Here is a 19,020-nt window from a genome sequence, read left to right as displayed (position 1 = left end):
TTTGAGAAACAAGGGGTAAAGACAAAAAGAAATAAGGCTCTACAGTGATATCATCTTGACTTTGTGTTGGAATACAATCAGAGCCTCTGTCAAGTCAGCTTGTAGCTGCCACCAGCCCATACACTACTCGTGGACAACACACACATGCCCATAAACATAGACTTGGGGTTCAAGGGTGTACCTCTACCCATGGATGCCATATGGGTATCCCAGGGGTACAGTTCACCAAAAGGTAACTATTAAGAGCTGCACTGCCAGTAACACACAAGAAACACCAAAAGAGAAGTGGCAGGACAAGGATAAGGAGCCCCTGTCCTTCCCAACACATTTCAGGCATTACAAGTACAAAGGATTGACTCCAACATAGGCATTGTTACTCATATTAATATTCCTAACTAACACTAACTCCCACTCCAACGCTATCCTGGGCCGCGGCTCACGGTACTTTGTCGATGGGATCATTTATCCTCATGTTTGGACTTATTGTAACCAGAACTATACCCTCTTATCAGCCGTGCCTAATCGTACTTCAAACTGACACTCTGCGGCCTTAGGAAATGGTCTTCCAAAGTGTCCAGAGGAGAATACCAAAAAGGCACATTAACATTGCTGGTAATGTGTTTTCCATGCACAAGTATGGTTTATCATTTCAAAAAGGACTATACCATCAAGAGTGCGGGTGGAGTTCATTTCTCTTAAGTCGAGTAAATGGACTAAATTACTTGACCGGCAGGTCTGCCAATAGGCCTGCTGTTTCACTTCTAGGGGTGCACTTGGACCTATTCGGGTAGAGCAGGTACTGGCTGTCGGCCCTGTGGGGCCCCATTCCCTGTGATGTTCTAAGCTCTTTATTAGCTCCTTTTTAGACCTATGTAGGCCTGGTAGCCATATGTTACGTGCCCTAGAGTGAACTACAATCAATGGGCTTGCCCTTTTTCTGTTTTGCTTTGTTGGTATATGTTATGGTAAAGTACTTTTTTTACATTTTTTTTAACTTCAATGCACATTAATGTACAGATATTTTTACAGTATAGTACGGGTGGTGTACTTTGCTGTGTATGTGTCTGATTAATGGTACTTTGGTAGCTGACCAGCCATTCATAAGAGTATAACCCGACTGCCCTATTACGCTATCCAGTGAGATTCCTATGATCTACCACTCTAGGTTTCATCACAGTCCTCACCACCTAACACTGCGTGTTAACCTTTGCTGCTTTCTTGCACCTTGTACCATTCACACAGGCACCTTGCATACAAAACCTTGTCAACATGACTTTCATTCAATCAGCAGTGTGCTGGATGCTCAGTGTATAACAAATTGCTTCCTCTACCGTGGGGTTTTTCAGGTCGTAGGTTTGCTTGAATCTTGACTTTGCAAATGCATTTAAACAGCTTATTTATTTATACATTTATAACAAGCGCCCTAAACCGTGAGGCATCTGGGCGCTGGTTACAGAAAAAGAACAAAGAAGGGTGGCGGGAGAGGGAAAGGGGGAGGGGGAAGATAGGATTATCTGAAGAGAAAAGTCTTTAGATGTTTCCTGAAGACGCAGTATGAAGGTTCATTTTGCAGGTATGGAGCGAGTTCATTCCAGAATGCCGGCGCACAGGCTGTGAAGCTTGCCCCACCCCGTGCTCTTTTCCTGTTGAATCTTGGTATGGTAAGCCGATGTTTGTAGGCTGATCTGATAGGCCTGGTAGAGGAATGATTTTTAATTGTCTCAGTGAGGTATTGTGGCGCCTCGTTGGTGATACATTTGTAGGTGATTGAGAGTGTCTTGAACTTTATTCTGTCTTTTACAGGAAGCCAGTGGACGGCTTTCCTAGCCTCAGAAATATGGTTGTGTCTGCCTATGTCGAGAGCTGCTCGGAGAGCATTGTTTTGAATTATTTGTATTTTGTGCAGGTTTTTTTTCAGAGGTTCCACAAAGTAGGGAGTTACAGTAGTCCATTTCTGAGCCTATTAAGTCCTAGCAATTTCCAGACGGTTCTGGGAGGAGAGTAAGGGTTTGCACGCATTGATGAGTTTGATGGCATACCCCGATGCAGAGGCAATGTGGTTGACCTGGTGGGTCATGGTGAGGGCGGAGTCTAAGAGGACCTAGAGTTTTTACAGAGGGAGCTACTGAGATCTTGTCAACGTCAATGGTAAAGGATTTGTAGGAGTCAGTGGGATGGTAGGCCAGTAATGAGGGGCTCGGTTTTCTCGTCGTTGAGGCAGAAGCTATGTTCAGCCAACCAGGATTGGATGGTTTCATAGATAATGTTGATGCAATGTGATTCCTCACCAAAGACGACAAGCGCCCTTCACATTTGCAAGATTTAGCTAACAGCCCCAAGCCAATTAAAAAGCGGATTACATGCATACATCTGCCTGCACATGAATGAAAAAGGGGAACTTTTCCAAGACAGCATTGGTGCCATAGCAACTATTCGAATGGATTATATCCTCCCACATATTCCTCATCTTTGAGATTTGTATCTCGCCAGATTTGCTGCTTCTGGAAAAAAATTATTGGTAGAAGGCACTGTGCACAATGTCGTGGTGTCGATGTCCCTCGAGGGCCACTGTGGAGGGTCGACGTCATCAATAGTATAAATAGCTTATGCAACGTCCGTTGCTTTCAGTTCTGTTTTTCCGAAAGCTTTCGCTTTGAGCACCAATGGTGCGCTTCGCTTTTCTGTGGAAAAATATCGTCATGTTACGACTGCAGGGCTAAAATGTCCATAACTGACCCTCACTGTGTCTGCCTTTGGTGTCTAGGCTCCGGGAACCGTACCGAAGACTGCGGATCCTGTCAGTCCATGATGGAAAAAGCTCTCCAGGAACGCAGGGGTAAGCTGGCGGTGGGGAAGGAAACTTCGAAGTCTTCTTCGAAGAGGGAAAAGAAATCCGGGAGTCTAGAGACACTCGGCATAAACGGCTGAAGTGGTCTCAGTCGGGAAGCCGATCGATGTAGTAATCGTTTTCTTCTTTGAAGAAGGCAACGGAGAGCCACCGTAGGTCTCCCTCTTCTTCCTCAGACTCCTCGACGGAGGTTATCAGGTGCCCGACTAGGTAGATTCCCCTAGTAAATGGCACGCTTTCAGAGTGGAGATGATGCAGATCTTTGCGAATGCGGCCTCAACCCCCTCAAAAGAGTCACGCAAGAGCCATGCTTCGGTCGCTCCTTCAGATGACGTAGGGAAGTCAAAAGCTACCTCAGCAAAAACGAGTAAGCCGGCTCTTCGTCGAGAAACTCGACCCGACGGAAAGGCGTTGATGGTATAGACTCGACAATCGAGTCCATCCCCGATACGGTCTAAAAAGTCTAAATCGGCGAAGCCTTCAACGATTGTGTCAACGCCATCAGCGCTGACTACTTTGACGCCAAAGTCGAGGGCGATTCCTGACAAATCGACCCCTTTATCGAAGCCATCTTCGACATTGTTGATGGAATCTTCAATTGCATTGAGGCCTGTATCGGTTCAGGAAAAAATCTTTAAACCTGTACCAAAAAAATATTTTTTCATGTCAATGTCCTCCATATATGAAGAGGAAAGTGTCTCTGATGAGAGACTACATTTTCTAGGGGTGCAGTTTGGCACAAAAAAATTTACCTGAATTGCTCATTGATCTCAATCAAGGATGAAAGACCTCTGACTCCCTGCAGTCCACTAGTGGACTTGATACTTCTCCTGAATTGGAGTTTGGCAGCCCTGACCCGTCAGAGCATGCTGGCTCAGGTTACAGAAATTTGATGAACAGACTCACAGAGTATATGGGGTGGAGTAGGGCTTCCCCGGCATATGAGCAGGATGACATGACGGACATCCTAGATCAGGGACCTCAGAATGACCCAATCGTACCCTTCCACAAAGCCCTTCAGAGGAAGGTTGTGGCCAATTGGGAAACTCCAGAATTTGGGCCTGGTGTTAAAAGGAACTTCTCTAGACCCTCGAGAAGTGATCCAGACTATCTCACAAAACATCCTACCCCGGAGAGTCTAGTAGTACAGGTTGCTACTTCAACCAAACAGTCTGCCTATACCTCTATTGCCCCGGAGAAAGACGATAAGAAAGTTGATGCATGGGCTCGCAAGGTCAGGCAGTATAGCCCTGATGTCTACTACTAGCATGTACATTAGCTAGATTTTCTTACACCCTGTGGGAGTGTGTCGCCATAGCGGCTGATCACATTCCGGAAGGCAGAGCAAGGGACGGCTTCTTCAATTTAGTTAAAGATGGTAAGGAGGCAATGAAAGAATGTCTCCAATCAGGATTGGATACTTCTGACAGCATCAGCAGATCCATGTCTGCAAGCACCGTACTGCCCAGGTTTGCATGGTTGAGAAAGTGGGGGTCTTGTTCGGCAGCAAGGCGGATGAGAATCTGGAGAAGCTGCAGACCTCCAAGGCGGCGGCGGCCAAGTCCCTTAGCGCCTCCATTCGACAACCTCAACACCCCTACTCAAGCTCATCTTCCTGGAGGAATCGTTCTTTTCGCTTCTATTCCTCAGTTGGTAGAGGTAGAGGACAGGTCAGACAAAGGAGGCAAAGAAGGTTCCCTCATGGGGAATGCGGAAGGGGTGCTAAATCAGCCCCAGCAGCGGCATCTTTACCATCAGCCGCTGATGCAGCTGCCTCTAAGCCACTCTGTGGCCTTGACCCACAAGACCCCGGTGGAAGGCAGAATCTCCTAGCATCTGAAAGAATGGCAGGGCATTACTTCAGATGCTTGGGCACTGCAAATAGTAGCCCAGGGTTACTGCCTTCCTTTTCAAAAAAAGGCCTCAGGATTATCCACCGGGATACAACTCAGTCGAAATTCCAGATCCGCTACTTGCGCAGGAAATATTAACCCTGCTAGAGAAAGGTGCAATAGAACATGTACCTGTGGCAGAGAGGAATAAGGGTTGGTATTCCCCCTACTTTCTCATTCCCAAAAACGACAGAGGATTGAGACCCATCTTGGATTTAAGAAACTTTAACAAGTTTCTCAGGAAGGACAAGTTCAAGATGGTTACGCTTTCTCAGATACTTCAGGCTCTCCAACTCCAAGACTGGATGGTATCATTGGACCTTTAGGATGCTTACTTTCATGTGCCAATCCATCGCAAGCACAGAATGTACCTGAGGTTGGCGGTTCTCACTAACAGTTTCAAGTTCTGCCATTCGGGCTGACTTCCGCCCCAAAGGTTTTCCACAAGCTGATGGCGGTAGTGGCAGCAAGTCTCAGGAGAGGGGGGAATTCACGTTTACCCCTACCTGGACGACTGGTTGATCAGGGCTCGTTCACCTGAGCAAACCCAGGAACATCTCAGTATCACCTGCCACTCCCTACACATATTGAGCTTCTCCCTCAATTACAAGAAGTCCCATATGATACCATTCCAAAGACTCCAGCTCATTGGAGCGATCTTGGATACTTCCTCAGGGAAAGCCTCGCCTCCTGAGGTGAGAGCTCAACATATTCAGCAGATGGTAGTAAAATTCCAGAATGCCCAACATCTTCCCGCCTTTGATTTATTTTTTGAGGTTGCTCGGTCTCATGGCTTCCTGCATTTTCCTGGTGCCAGAGGCCCGATTGAGAATGAGATCCTTTCAATGGGCTCTCAGAACTCAGTGGTCCCAATTTTCAGGGAATATGGCCAATCAACTGCAAGTTCCGAGCAGAGTTGCTCAAGGCCCGATTTGGTGTGCTTGCGAGGACAACGTTCTCAAGGGAGAATCTTTTTGGCAACCATGGCCGGAGATGACGGTAGTGACGGACGCTTCACTGACGGGGTGGGGAGCCCACACCAACAAACTGACAATCAGCGGTCGTTGGTCTTCATCGGAGTCCAAACTAAACATCAACCTTTTGGAGCTGAGGGCAATCAGACTAGCGCTGAAGGCCTTCCTGCTCTCTCTACGTGGAAAGAATGTCCTGATAATGACGGACAACACAGTGGCCATGTACTACCTCAACAAGTGAGTAGACGTAGGGTCACGACCACTGTGCAGAGAGGCAATGCAGCTCTGGCACTGGGCAATACAAGAAGGAATCTCTCTGTCAGCAGTTCCCCTAGCCAGAGAGCAGAATACGGCGGCGGACGCTCTGAGCAGGCACAGCACTGTCTCTCATGAGTGCAAACTAGCTCAGGAAGTCCTTCTAGAGATCTTCACCCTTTGGAGAACCCCCTCAAGTGGACTTGTTCGTGACCAGTGCCAATCAGAAGTGCAACCAGTACTGTTGAAGGGAATTTCCTCCAAGAGGAGCTCTAGGGGTTGCGTTCATAGGGGACTGGGAATTTCCACTCCTGTACGCATTTCCTCCAGTCCCTGCGATTCCTCCCGTAATCAGGAGGTTGAGAAAGTTCTGGAAATCCATGACCCTAATTGCCCCTGATTGAGCCAAGAGGACGTGGAACCCGGACCTTCTGGACATGTCCATCTGCCCTCCAATACATCTTCCACAAAGAGAGGATCTTCTCTCGCAAGAGAGAGGTCGGTTTCTCCATCTGGAAGTCAGAACACTCAGCCTTCACGCATGGTTTCTGAGAGGCTGAGATACAAGGATTGGGACCTTCCAGGCGACGTAATGGAGATTTTGCTTTCGCCCAGAAGGCCAGCAACCAAATCCTTGTACCGGTGTCGTTGGAATAAGTTCAATAACTGTTGCAAGGACAGGAATGTTGATCCTTTTCAATGTGTCACTCCTATAGTGCTTTTTTCCTGTTGCATCTGGCTAATCTGGGGCTCCAGATTGGAACCATAAAAAAAGATACCTGGTGGCGCTATCCATTTTTAAGCGCACCTCTGAAGAGGTCTCCTATTTCAAGATACCCTTAATTGTTCAATTTCTGAAGGGACTCACTAATGTGTATTCTCCAATCCCATTTAATGTCGCTGCTTGGGATTTAAACCTTGTGTTAAAGTTTCTAACTTGTTCCCCTTTTGAGCCTTTACATTCCTGCCCGTTAACACTGAAACCGGCACTACTTGTGTCATTAACATCAGCCCTCAGGGTAAGCGAGTTGCAGGCCCTTTCATGCAAGCCTCCTCATACAACATTTCTAAGAATAAAGGGTAAAACCATCATTCCTGTAGAAAGTAGTATCTGACTTCCATCTGTCGCAAAAAATAACACTTCCATCTTTCTATCCTCCCCCTCATTTAGGTAAGGAGGAGGAAAGGCTGCATAGGGTGGATCCAAAAAGAGCTTTAAGCTTTTATATTGTGAGAATGGCAGAATTTCTCCATGATGATCAACTATTTGTGGGATACACCGGCCCTAAATTGGGGCTTGCAGTAGCTAAAAAACCATATCCCGGTGGATTACACTGGCTGTTGGCGAATGCTACAGGTTAGTGGACAAAAACCCACTGGAAGGGCTTCAAGCTCATTGCACGAGGGGCATAGCAACTTCTGCGGCTCTTCAAAGGGGAGACCCGCTAATTAATATCTGCTCTGCGGCGACCTGGTGGTCAGTTCACACATTTGTTAGGCATTATTGCTTAGACACTTCTTCCAATCAAGGAGGTATTTTTGCTAAGGCAGTCCTTCATTCAATTTGTGACTAAATTAAATAGTACTCCGTCCTCCAAATTGTCACTGCTTTGGGAGTTTATCAAAGATGAGGAATACGTGGGAGGACACAATCCATTCGAAGAACAAGTTACTTAGCCCTGGTAACGTTCTTTCAGCTGGATGTTCCTACCACTTATTCCTCATCACCCCTCCTAGCCTACTCCACCGTACGATTTACGTGAATTACACTCTGCGTTACCGGAGAGCTTGCGGTCTGGAGACGCCTGGTTAGTTCCTCGATTTATGGAATGATAAAACAGAACTGAAGCCAATGGGCGCTGCACAAGCTATTTATACTGCTGATGACGTTGACGCTCCACGGCGACCCTCGAGGGACATCAACACCAACGGCATCGTGCACATCGCCCTCTGCCGCAAATTATTTTTCCAAAGCAGCAAAGCTGGCGAGATACGAATATCAAAGATGAAGAATACTTGGGAGGAACATCCAGTCGAAAGAAGGTTACTAGTGGTAAGTAACTTGTTCATCTGTTCACACTAGTTTCACCTAGGATAACCACTGCTCTCTTTCCCTCTTAGATGTGATAATGGTACAGAAATACTCCCCCCTCTATCCTAATATTACTGTGCTTTGACAAAAGCAGCCTGCGGGAATACATCTTGGAATTTAGAACCCGATCCGGAGAGTAACTTTAAAGAAAAGAAAAAATTCAAATGCATTTCGCTAAAATATCAATTTAATGCAAACTGCGAGTAAAATAAAAATCTTATCTGGAACCCTGGGCAGTAGCAGACTATTTGCTAAGATGCACAGCTAAAATACAAACCTTTTGTGGACCCTTGCAGTGCAAAGAATACGGTTTGCTCGAATGCACTACACGGTATCCATTAAGTGAGCAGCACGCTGCTTGTGCCAGAGCGACGGTGGGCACCAATCAAGGACCACCTGCATGGAGGGGCAAGCTGTCACTTCTGCGTGAGGCTTGGTTGTGGCTTGGCCATCTTGCCCACCTTGCGCCTGCGAGGCCCGGATGGGCTACAACTCACTGCAGTGCCATTTCACTGCACTTTCTGGTGGCATTTCTTATTGAGGACAAGTCACCCATACCCGCCTAACCAGCCCATCCCAACCCACCGCCCTAAAATCTATAAAAACTACAGACATGCCCTGCAACCTCCCACACCCCAAAATTATGCTGGAAAAATACATTAAAACGGCCGTTCACCAGATGCGGTGCAATAAGGTGGCGAGTCGGGCAGGTAAGTGCGCAGCACACATGCAACATCGACTTCTCTTGGAGTGGCCGTCCCAAGCACCTCCCCACAAAGGTTAGGGTATGTTCAAGATCAGTGCTTCTGGTGGCTGTGCAGTGATGCCATCACTTCACAGAGCATCCTGTAGTGAAAACAGTGGCTATCCTAAAAAAGGCAGTTGTGCTGGCATGGAGTGTCTGCTGCACCACAGCCCCCGCCCCCTTTCCCTATTATAGTACCCCTACTCACACGGGCGATGAGTGGACAGAAAGGCACGCCTCCACTCTACCGCGCAGCAGGTCACAGTCTTCCTCACACCAGGCACAGTCAGATGAACGGGTAAGCTACTGGTTCGCGGTTTCAGGCACCTAGCTCCAGCACCCACCCCTTGGCCCCCCTAAGAAATTGCCCCTTCTTTCAAAAGGACGCACAATATCGAGCTGGAACCGGTCACACCAATGTCTAGCTGGGCAGGCAAGATCAGAAAATGCTCCTTCCTTAAATAAGAGTGGGTTTGTAACAATGGATATATCTGCGAGTGGTTTGAGTGGAAATGTGCGTTCATGTGTGGCAGGTTAAAGGGAGTAGAGAAAGAGAAAGAGAGACATGTTTTCAGGTATATGTGTGCGTAGGTGTGTAAAGGCTTCTTACAAAGCTTTGTATTCGTTGGTGCAGATGTGTATAAGACTTTGAGCAGGGGATCTTGTGCTTTTGTGTCGCAGACAGGTGTTGCCCGTTTTGCTCGATTCTTCTACCCTGCACCCTCCTCACCTCCCTCACGCCTACTTCTGTAGGAATCTGTCCCGATACATTCTGGTTTCACTGTCACCGTCTTGTGGCCAATGCTGGATTTGCCTTTTTGGACTTCATTGATTCACGGTGCATCACCCTTTCTCAACTCCCATGCTGGACTTCCTTTGCATCTTGTACTCATGGTGGGCCCTGAATCATGCAGTTCCCATCTTCATCTTGTTTCCTGGCTTGCAACATGACGTGTTACTACTGACTTCTGCAATTGTATCTTCTCTCCCCTGTTTTTGACTGCTTACTCTCGGTTCTCTCCTCCTCTCCCTTTCTCCCTTTTCCCATCTCCTCCCCTCCTCCCCTTACTTTCTTCTATGCACTTACTCTATCAGAAGTGTCCTTGGACCTAGTATGATAGCAACCTCGTCTGTCGCCTCCCACCGCCCCTTACTGGGTTTTTTTCCTCCCCCCTCCAGCACTATCTGAAATGTCGTCAGGCCTAGTACTATAGTTGCTTTTTTGTTCCTCCCCTCCCTTTCTGCACCCCTCCCCCTCACCTTTTGTTTTTCTCTGGCTCTACCAGAAATGTCGTCAGGCCTAGTACGGTAGTCGCCTACCTGTTTCCATTTCCTTCCCACTCTCTCCCTCCCTTCCTTACTATGTCTTAGCTCTTGCACTATCTGAAATGTCGTCAGGCCGAGTACGATAGTTAATTTCACATCCTTGCTGTTCATGGCCGGTAAGAATGTCATTGTATTTTCCGTTGTTCCCTCCCTTGCCTTGAAGCGCCTTGAAACACATTGCGTATAGGCGCTATATAAATAAACTATCATATCATATGGAAGGGTGCGTGAGAATGAGTACAGAAGCAATGCGCATGTGTTGTACATATGATTGTGTATCAGAGGAGGAGTAATTCGTATAGGCAAAGGTGGGCACCTTTGCAAGACTGCGGTGCAGCTTCTGAGAGATGGGTGGCTGGAGCAGCAGTGTGTGCATGCCCGTGTAGGACTACGCGTGAGAGGGGGGCATGAAGTGGCTTCTCCTCATTTCTGGCGAGGCCTGTGCCCAGTGCGCGTGTGAAAGGGAGATGCCAGGATCTAGCCCCAGGAAATAGCAGCGCAAGCACGTGGCGCGGTGAGTGCCTCACATAACACATTACTGCTGCACTTACCTTCAAAATCTCATACATGTAGAAGCGGATGTCAAAATCTGATAACGTCTGGTACAGTTGCTGCAAGAGAAGATGGAGAGAAAGTGTTAGCAAGGGGGGAGTGAGTGCAGAACCCTAAACTGAGGCCTGCTGCCTGCAGTGCTCCTCCTACCTTTAAGGACTTGCTCGCTCTCGCCACCGCCCCTTTCCATGCACCAGGGTCCAGTGCTGTGCCCGAGCGAAGGGGGCACACCTAGGCTGGGGGTCCCTGGGACAGGGCAGGGTAGGGAGGAACGGACCTGTGCCTTGCATCGTGCAACTGAGTAGAATGTGACAACAGATAACAGCACCCCAAGCCAAGAACTGCAGAAGGCACTGCTGGTTACACACTACCCTGAAGAAACATGCATGCACCCTTCTGGATAGCAAGGCTCGAGTCTTGCCCAACTATCCAAGTGTATAGAGTCCCTCCAATGCACTCGTGTCAGCCTGTCCCTGAGCGGGGCTACTCGAGAAGCTTCCCACAAGGCGCAAGAGTAAGGGCTGGAATTAAATGCCAGGAATAACCAACAAAAGGGGCATGATCCTCGGCCAGGCTAGAATCAGCATGTCATCTCCTTAACATGTTGCTTCTCCTTCCTCCCGGCTACATAGAAGGCTTTCCTCTGTTACCTGCGACAATGCTGGCTGGGTTACAGGTCTGAGCTCGGCCTAGAAGCGGGGTAAGACTACAGGCATAGAAGGGGCATATACCTTGAGAAAGCAAAGGCCTCGCAGAGGCCGAATGTCAATATAAACACAGAACACGGGCACTTGAGAGGTGTGATGCCTCAGCAACTGCAGCAAGGAAATCCCCTGGCTTCAGTTCTCTGCTGTTCCCAGTGCACAGCTCCACTTCTGCCAGCTAGCGGGTCACACACAGGGGCCACATCAACTTCTATGCCGTGCTCATGCTTACTGCCACTCCATCTCATCCATCAACAACCTTGCACAAAATTTCATAATTACAATTTAATACCTGCAGCCCATTGTTTCCATGCATAATCACCATATATAAATAATAAAATCTTCTTGCCTAGAAAAAAAGACTGCGCACTCTTCCCTAAATGGCACAATAATAGATATACAACTATAAGAATTTTAGCAGACTCAAAAAGCTTGCTATTGCTATAATCCAGGACGTACAAGAGCTGCCTAAAATCCATTGCCATTTACATCAATAAAATCCAATCTATAAAACATGTTAGACACAGTTCTATCAACTTTGGGCAATCCACAATTACATGTTGAAGCTTCGATTGGAAAAGCCTTTGTGAGTAAGAGGTCAGAACCTAACCGTGGGAGACATATTGTGAAAGCTGGAAGTTGTGAACTGATAAATCCTGAAGGATTGTGAGGACAGTGAACCTTTAAAGGAAATTTTTTCTGAACAATTTTAAGGCATCCTACGAACAAGAGACTTGGTACGAATAAGAGACTTTTTTTGTGGAAGGCCCTGGCCCGGGTCTTGAGCTGCATCCTCGAGCCTTACAGCCAGAGTGCGTTCCAAAGACTAGAGAGTGCCATCTTGTCCCATGCTAAAAACATGGGGAAGGGAGTTAGTTTGCTCAGCCACCTTAACATATTCTTAACATATGATTTTGAACACTGTTTTTCTTTTATATACACATTTCCCATGCACACAGTTATTGTAGTACTATAAGGGCAGGCAATAGGTTTCATTAGTTCAGGCCATTTTATATTGACTGACACAACTAGGACTGTTGTTTATTAGTTGATGGTAGAGCGTGCTCCCATCCTTTGAGTTAGGACCAGATAGGAGTTTTTCTAACCCTTGTTGTTCAATAAACATGCTTGAACATTGCATCGTTTGGTTCTGTTTTCACTTGTGATACCATGCCTCCCTTACATATCCCTAATGTGACGTGTACTGTACCCATGATCCTTCACGCGTAGAGGTCCTCGAATTGTTATTTTTCAGACCTGAGGTTGCATGAAGTGTATAGAGAAATACGAATGTGAAGAATTGTGCTGAAACCCCTCACATAAAACAGGTTGTCCACTCACAACGAGGAGAGGATGGGTGGGATCTAAGCAGATGAAAGCATCAGAAAGACGATCACAGGTATGAACCGTTGTCTTCTGGGGCTTGTGGATCTGCTTAGAATCACATGCTTTGCATAGACTAGCCCGAAGCACCAAATGAAGGCAGTGGGTTGATAGAAGGAACAGACAAATGTTTCAACTATGCCTGTCGCACCTGTGAGTAATTTCTGGCTTGAATGTCAACACAATAATGTGTGAAAGTGTACACTGAACTCCATTTGGCCTCCAGTGGCACGTTTGCAATGAATGCCAATGTAGCCCCTGTACTACCTGTGGAGGGTGCTTTAGGTGTAAATGGCAGTATTTTGTTTGACAAAGTGCAAGACTGCCATATGGATCATACAATCCATCTAGCAATGGTAGACTTTTAGGCAGGATCCCCCTCTCTACCTGCTGCTAGAGACACAAAGGACAAGTCTGTTTTTCTGAGTGGTTTTGTTTAGGTAGTAAATGACGGCACTAGTTCTGTGGATTCTGAAAGAAAGCTGGCAGTTCAATGGATTGGTTGACATGGAATTTAGGAATGTACTTTGGTGAGAAGTGTGGGTGCGTTCTTAAGACCACCTTGATATGAAGTATTGTGACAAAAGGTTCAGTCACCGACAACACCTGCAGCTCACTTACCCTCCTAATAGATGTAATGGCTATAAGCAAAGCAGCTTTGTGAGATGCTTGATGCTTTCTTTATGCAATGGCTCAAAAGATGGGCCCATAAGTTTAAGACCATATTTAAATCCCAACCTGGGGTGGGTTTGCAATCGGATGGTAAAGCTTTTTTGCTCCCTCCATGAAGGCTTTCACGACTCTCCACCATGAAAGTTTTCTCTGCAATGTTGTATATGCAGATAGTGTGGCTAAATGTACTTTTAATGAATTAAAAACCAGACCCAGGTCTAACAAGTGTAGTATATGCGATGGTGAGGAATCAATTGGGTTGACATTTAATTTTTGACATCATACTATAAATCTTTTCCATTTATTAAAGTAGCCGTGTCTTAGTGTTAGGCTGAAGCGTTTCTATTAATATTTCCATGCATCTGGTAGGCAAATTAAGGTGGCGCCAAATAATGACTTCAGGAGTCAAGCTGGTTGTCTGAGGTTGAGGATGCAGTATTAACCCCCAATTCTGTGACATGCTTTAAAGCCATGTTGTTTCACTGCTGGGCAAACTGATAATTTGAGGAGGTGGGAGTACCACGTCTGACGTGCCTACATTTGAGCTATTAGAATAGTTTTCAAGGATTACACTGTTCAAAAGCGGGGTCAGAGGAAAAGCGGATGCAAATATCCCTGACCAACTGATCCACAGTGCGTTCCCCCCTTGGATTCTTTCTATGGGAACCTGGAGGTGTAATTTAGGCATTTTGCATTTTCTTTTGTAGCAAATAGATCTATGTCTCGTTGTCCTCAGGGTGTACAAATGTGGCTTATAATGTCCGAATGTAACCCCCACTCGTGTGCGGAGGGCTGATTTGTGTTTCTGCTTCATGTGTCTGTTAGGCATTTGTGCTCCCCTGGAGCATGCTGGGATTGGAGATGTATTCCTCTTTGAAGGCTCCATTTCCAGGTCTTCTGTGCTAGTGTGGACAGAATGAGGGAGTGGGTCCCGTCCTGTTTGATGATGTAAAGCATGGCTGCTGTGCTGTCTGGTATCATCAGTACATTCTTCTTGGGTGATGTCGCAAAGTATGCATCGCTTTGTAAACTGCTAGCAATTCCAGAACATCGATAAATAAATAAATACATTGTGTGTCTTGGAAAGGGTGTGTGTGTGTGTCCACATACATTCTCTGGGCCATTTGATGGAGAAAATGGGCTCCCCAACCTGAGAGTGATGTGTCTTTTGCGATTGTGAGGTGTGTTGGCGGGTTAACAAAAAGTTGACCTTGTAACTGTTACGCAAGATTGTATGCAATAACCCTATTTGAGACTGCACCAGCCTGGTCTTCTTGGCAATAGGAACCCAACCTTTGGTATAAGTCTGTACTACACAAGTTTGTAGAGTGACGTAGCAGCCAGGCTTATCTCAAAAGGTGTCAACGCGAACTGTAGGGTTGCAACTTAAAGTTTCAGTGACAATTATCCAAATAACACTTCTACTCAAGGTTTCTTGATTAAACAATTATTTATTAATGTAACAGTCAGTTTTAAAATAAGCCTTCTTTAAAAGGGAGCAAATACGTAACACTTAAATATACTTCAAAATAGAGTTTCAATAAATCAGTAGATACCCTGTGGGGATGGCACACAGACACTACCTACACCCTCAGGTTACTTCAATAGTAAGGACACTGTGGACATTGAAATATCACATTTAAAGCAATACTGAGTTTGATGTCAAAAAGGAAAAGAGGTTAGGGAAGGAAACCATGGTTAACAAGTTTCTAAAACAGGTAAGCACTTTAGAACCCCCCCCCAACGCAATGTAGGTTAACCCTTCCCCAGCTATACAAGTAAGGTATGTATGACTTTTTGGAGGGATAGTTAAAACACAAAGTCAGAGGTTAGAGGTTAGAAGAGTCTTCAGGGAGCCAGGGCAGCCAATGTCAAGTGAGCAAAGTCTAGGGGAGCCGAGGCACTTCTTGAAGGTAAGTAAAAAGTATTGCACAATGTTATAGAGAGTTTCGTTGAAAAATAAATCACTGTGGGGCCACAAGCTGGGAGGCTAGTGGAGGGCAAAGCTGCAAGCATCTCTGTAAAAGGCAGCAAATGCAAGTCTCAACTGAGAGCAAGCAAGCTACACAAAAAGAGGTCAGTACCCCTTATTTCACAGTACCTTAGGTCTGAAAAAATTGGTTCCAGCAGGCTTCTGTTCCCGTTGTAGTATGGCAGGTTCTGTTGTTCCTGGGCCTCAGTCGTGGGGGCAGGAGGAAGGACGTCTGGGGACTGCTGCACTACGATTCAAAGGTCGGCGACAGGAATGGGCAAAGTTCAGATCGGCGGCACTTCGCGGTTTCAGCTTCTCGCGAATAGCACCACCGCAGTTCTTGGATAGCTTTTGGGCTTTCCTTGCTTATGGGGTCCAGCACTCTGTTGAGGTGGCTCTTGGAGCTCAGGTCAGACTTAAAAACGATGCACTCGATTCTGGTGTTCCCGTGTCCTTGCACTCGGTACCTGCAGCAGCAATGGAAGTACAGCCAGCAGAGAGGATTTCCAGTCAGGTTCGTCTTGGGGTTGATTGGTCCCACCCACCCAAGGGGAGAAGTTGTGCTTTGCAGGGCTTTTCTAGTCGAGGCAAATTCTGAGCTTCAGCACAGCAGCAGGGCTTCACCGGGCAACCAACGGTCCAGGAGTTGCAGCAAGCTTCTCTTCCAAGTTCTTCTTCGGATTCCTTCATCCAGTGGTTGACTCTGCCTTCCTTGCAAAATACCTCACCTTTTATGCAAGTCTCTACCATTAATTTGCAGGCTTACGGTCACTCACACAGCAGGGTGGCTGACAGTAATTACATACTGTTAATGGTCTAGCAATACATGCAATTTCACCTCTGTTGTTACTAACCCACACAACTTACATAATTGATTGCTTTTTCTTTGTGCAAAAACAATGGTTCAGCCTCTGTTGGCTTTTTTAACACAATTCTTTGTTATGATGAAACTTTCTTTTACTTCGACAAATGTCTTTGTTTAGCCATGTGATCTATAGGTTAGTATATAAATTAACCTAACCTTCTGTAGCCGGTCTGCACCTCCTGTGCGTCTATGAGACGGGTAGCCTTTTGACTCTGCACTTTGCTTTTCCTGTCCTCCAAGGACAGCCAGCCGGCCAATCACCTTTGGGTGCATTCCTGTAACCAAGTACAGGGAGTTTCGGCAACCTCCCTCACTTCCTGCCCTGCCAGACACACTGGAGCCAGAGGCGGGCTTTGTGCCTTTCGCAACTGCAGGCTTTGTTCCCCAAGTCCTACAAAATTACCTGTTTGTTATCATACGTGCTGGTTTATGGGTGGAGAATAGATTGAGCAACTCCATTGTACATAAGGATGAGCCAGGCCTGGGAGGGGCAGAGCAGAATGCAGCCCTCCTATGCACGGTTCTGTTTTTCCATTACAGCCCTTTCTCTCTACTGTTGGTCTTCTGTGTGTGATTTGTGTCCAAGTGCCGAGTGTCTGCTCTGCCTACGTGGCGTGGGGGAGCTAGATGAGCACTGGTATCGTGGGGAGCAGGACGAGCCTGTAACAGCATGTGGCACTATGAAGATGCATAATGCCATCATGCTGAGTAAACGCATTACCTTCCTGGCTTATCTGCCGACCAGCCGTATAACAATGGATCTGTTTTACTAGGTGTTGGAGACTCTCGTTGGAGGCAAACATTAAGGTGTCTTTAGTATGAATGAATGCTCCTAGGAACAGTGTTTGCTGGCTGGGGATTAGGCTGGAATTCTTGTTGTGGTTAGAAAAGCCCAGCTGATGCAGAAGATTTATTGCATTATGCGCATTTTTCAGACATATTTCTGGTGTTTATCCTGTTATTAGCTGGCCGTCTAGATAAGGGTGCACTGGAATACTTTCTCTGCGTAGGTGTGCCACCACCACCGTTAGTACTGGTGTGAATACACGAGGGGCTGATGCGATCCGGAAGGGAAGCACCTTGAATTGGTAATGCGTCTGACCTACTTTGAACCTTAATGCGCCGGCAGTATCGAAATATGAAAGTATGCATCTTTCATATCCAATGTTGCCATAAAGTGTCCCCTTTGGAGCTGTCGGGTAACTTCCTGCAACGTTGTGATTCTGAATTTCTGTGGGTTTGACATACGCGTTTGTGGTCTTAGGTCTAGCACTCGGCTGGTTTTGTCTTTATTTGGAACAAGGAAGTAAACAGAATAAATACCCTTGTTTACCTCTGAAGGTGGGACAAGTTTTATGGCTAACTTCTGCAGTAGTGTCTCTACTTCGGCTTCCAAAATCTGTTGATGTTCAGATGGTATTCTCCTGTGTCTTGGTGGAAGATCGCACGGCTCTTGAAAATCCACACCATACCTGTGTTTTACTGTTGACAACACCTGCTTGTCTGAAGCGATTTCCCCCCCTCCCCTGTGATGAATTGACATCTGGCAAGGGTGTGAAAGCCCTGCTTTTTAGACCTTTTTACTGAATAATAAAAATGATACGGGTGAATCCATCTCTGAAAGGGAAATCAGATTCCCCTTTGGTAAGCTCAATGCCATCCGCAGTCGTGTGCCCTGCGGCATCAGTATCCGGATTCACAACACCTGCTTTACCAGTGGCACAGAGCATGTTCCTGTGGGGGGGTCCTCTTGACAGCTGCAGTAACTCCCAAGTCTCTGCAACGCAGGGGCTGCATTTAAAATATGAACCCCCGTTACAAAAACGACATAACCCTGAAGATGTTGTCCCGGTGGCACATAAACTGTAAATATTAGCCTTATACGAGTTAGGGTAGGGTGGCCTGGATCTTCCAGAGTTATCCCAGCCACATTAAATTAATTTCTCATATGTGACAGCCCTGGGGCCCAGTTCAGCTGTAGAAGGAGTATGTGTATTCCCTCCCAGACAAGGCCCACCCCTGTCCCCTGACAGGTAAGCTTTGGGGGATTGCTTCACTTTGTTCCTTTGTAAAGGGCAGGTAACACCCTTTCCCCAGGACAGCCACTCCACAGGACACTGGCCTGGGAACAGAAACCAAGAGCCAGGCACATTCACAGAGAGCCAGGCCTTACACCAGGGGGGCTGCATTTCACAAGGCCTTTGATCATATTGAGAGGGAAAGGGGCAGAGTTAGGGTGAGCCAGAGAAGTGTTTGCACAGTTTCTGGAGGGTTTTACCATTTTGATTCTCTATGCCTCTCTTTCCCTTTTCTGTCCCTTGCACCACCTCTGGAGCAAAGCACTTTGAGTGGGACATTTTAAGGGCAAAGTCAACTCATTTCAAGAGCAGGGATTGGACCCTTAAAGCAGGCTATCTTTAGTCGAATCACCTGGGGACTTTTGCCTATAAAAGAAGGGGTCTCGCAACACTTCTTTGAATCATCTGGACTGATCTTGAACCATTATGAAGATGTTGTTGCATCCTGCTGAGAGAGCAATCCTTTCTAAAGTCCTTCCAAAGGCAGAAGCAAGATCTGTTCCCTAACAATCTCCAGGGACCACTGGAGGTGAACACTGCTGCTGGACCAGAAGTCTGCCCTGTGCCTAGGATCTCACGGTGCTGCAGGTCCAATGAAGGTATGTGCCAGCCTCCCTGTGTTTGTGAGCCCGAGAACGGACTGACATTGGCACATGAAACCC

General features: G+C 46.8%; 1 protein-coding gene across 1 annotated transcript in view; it reads right to left on the bottom strand.

Moving 5' to 3' along the window:
- Positions 1–19,020, bottom strand: part of LOC138498061 (casein kinase II subunit alpha-like) — a 563,172-nt gene that overhangs the window by 366,642 nt on the left and 177,510 nt on the right. The window contains exon 6 of the mRNA XM_069621907.1: positions 10,684–10,743. Within this exon, the coding sequence (XP_069478008.1) occupies positions 10,684–10,743 (60 nt within the window). The remainder of the gene's footprint in view (positions 1–10,683; positions 10,744–19,020) is intronic.

Source organism: Ambystoma mexicanum, chromosome 5q (assembly GCF_040938575.1).
Source record: "Ambystoma mexicanum isolate Mex_15411 chromosome 5q, UKY_AmexF1_1, whole genome shotgun sequence".
NCBI lineage: Eukaryota > Metazoa > Chordata > Amphibia > Caudata > Ambystomatidae > Ambystoma > Ambystoma mexicanum.
This window is presented reverse-complemented; position numbering and strand designations above follow the sequence as displayed.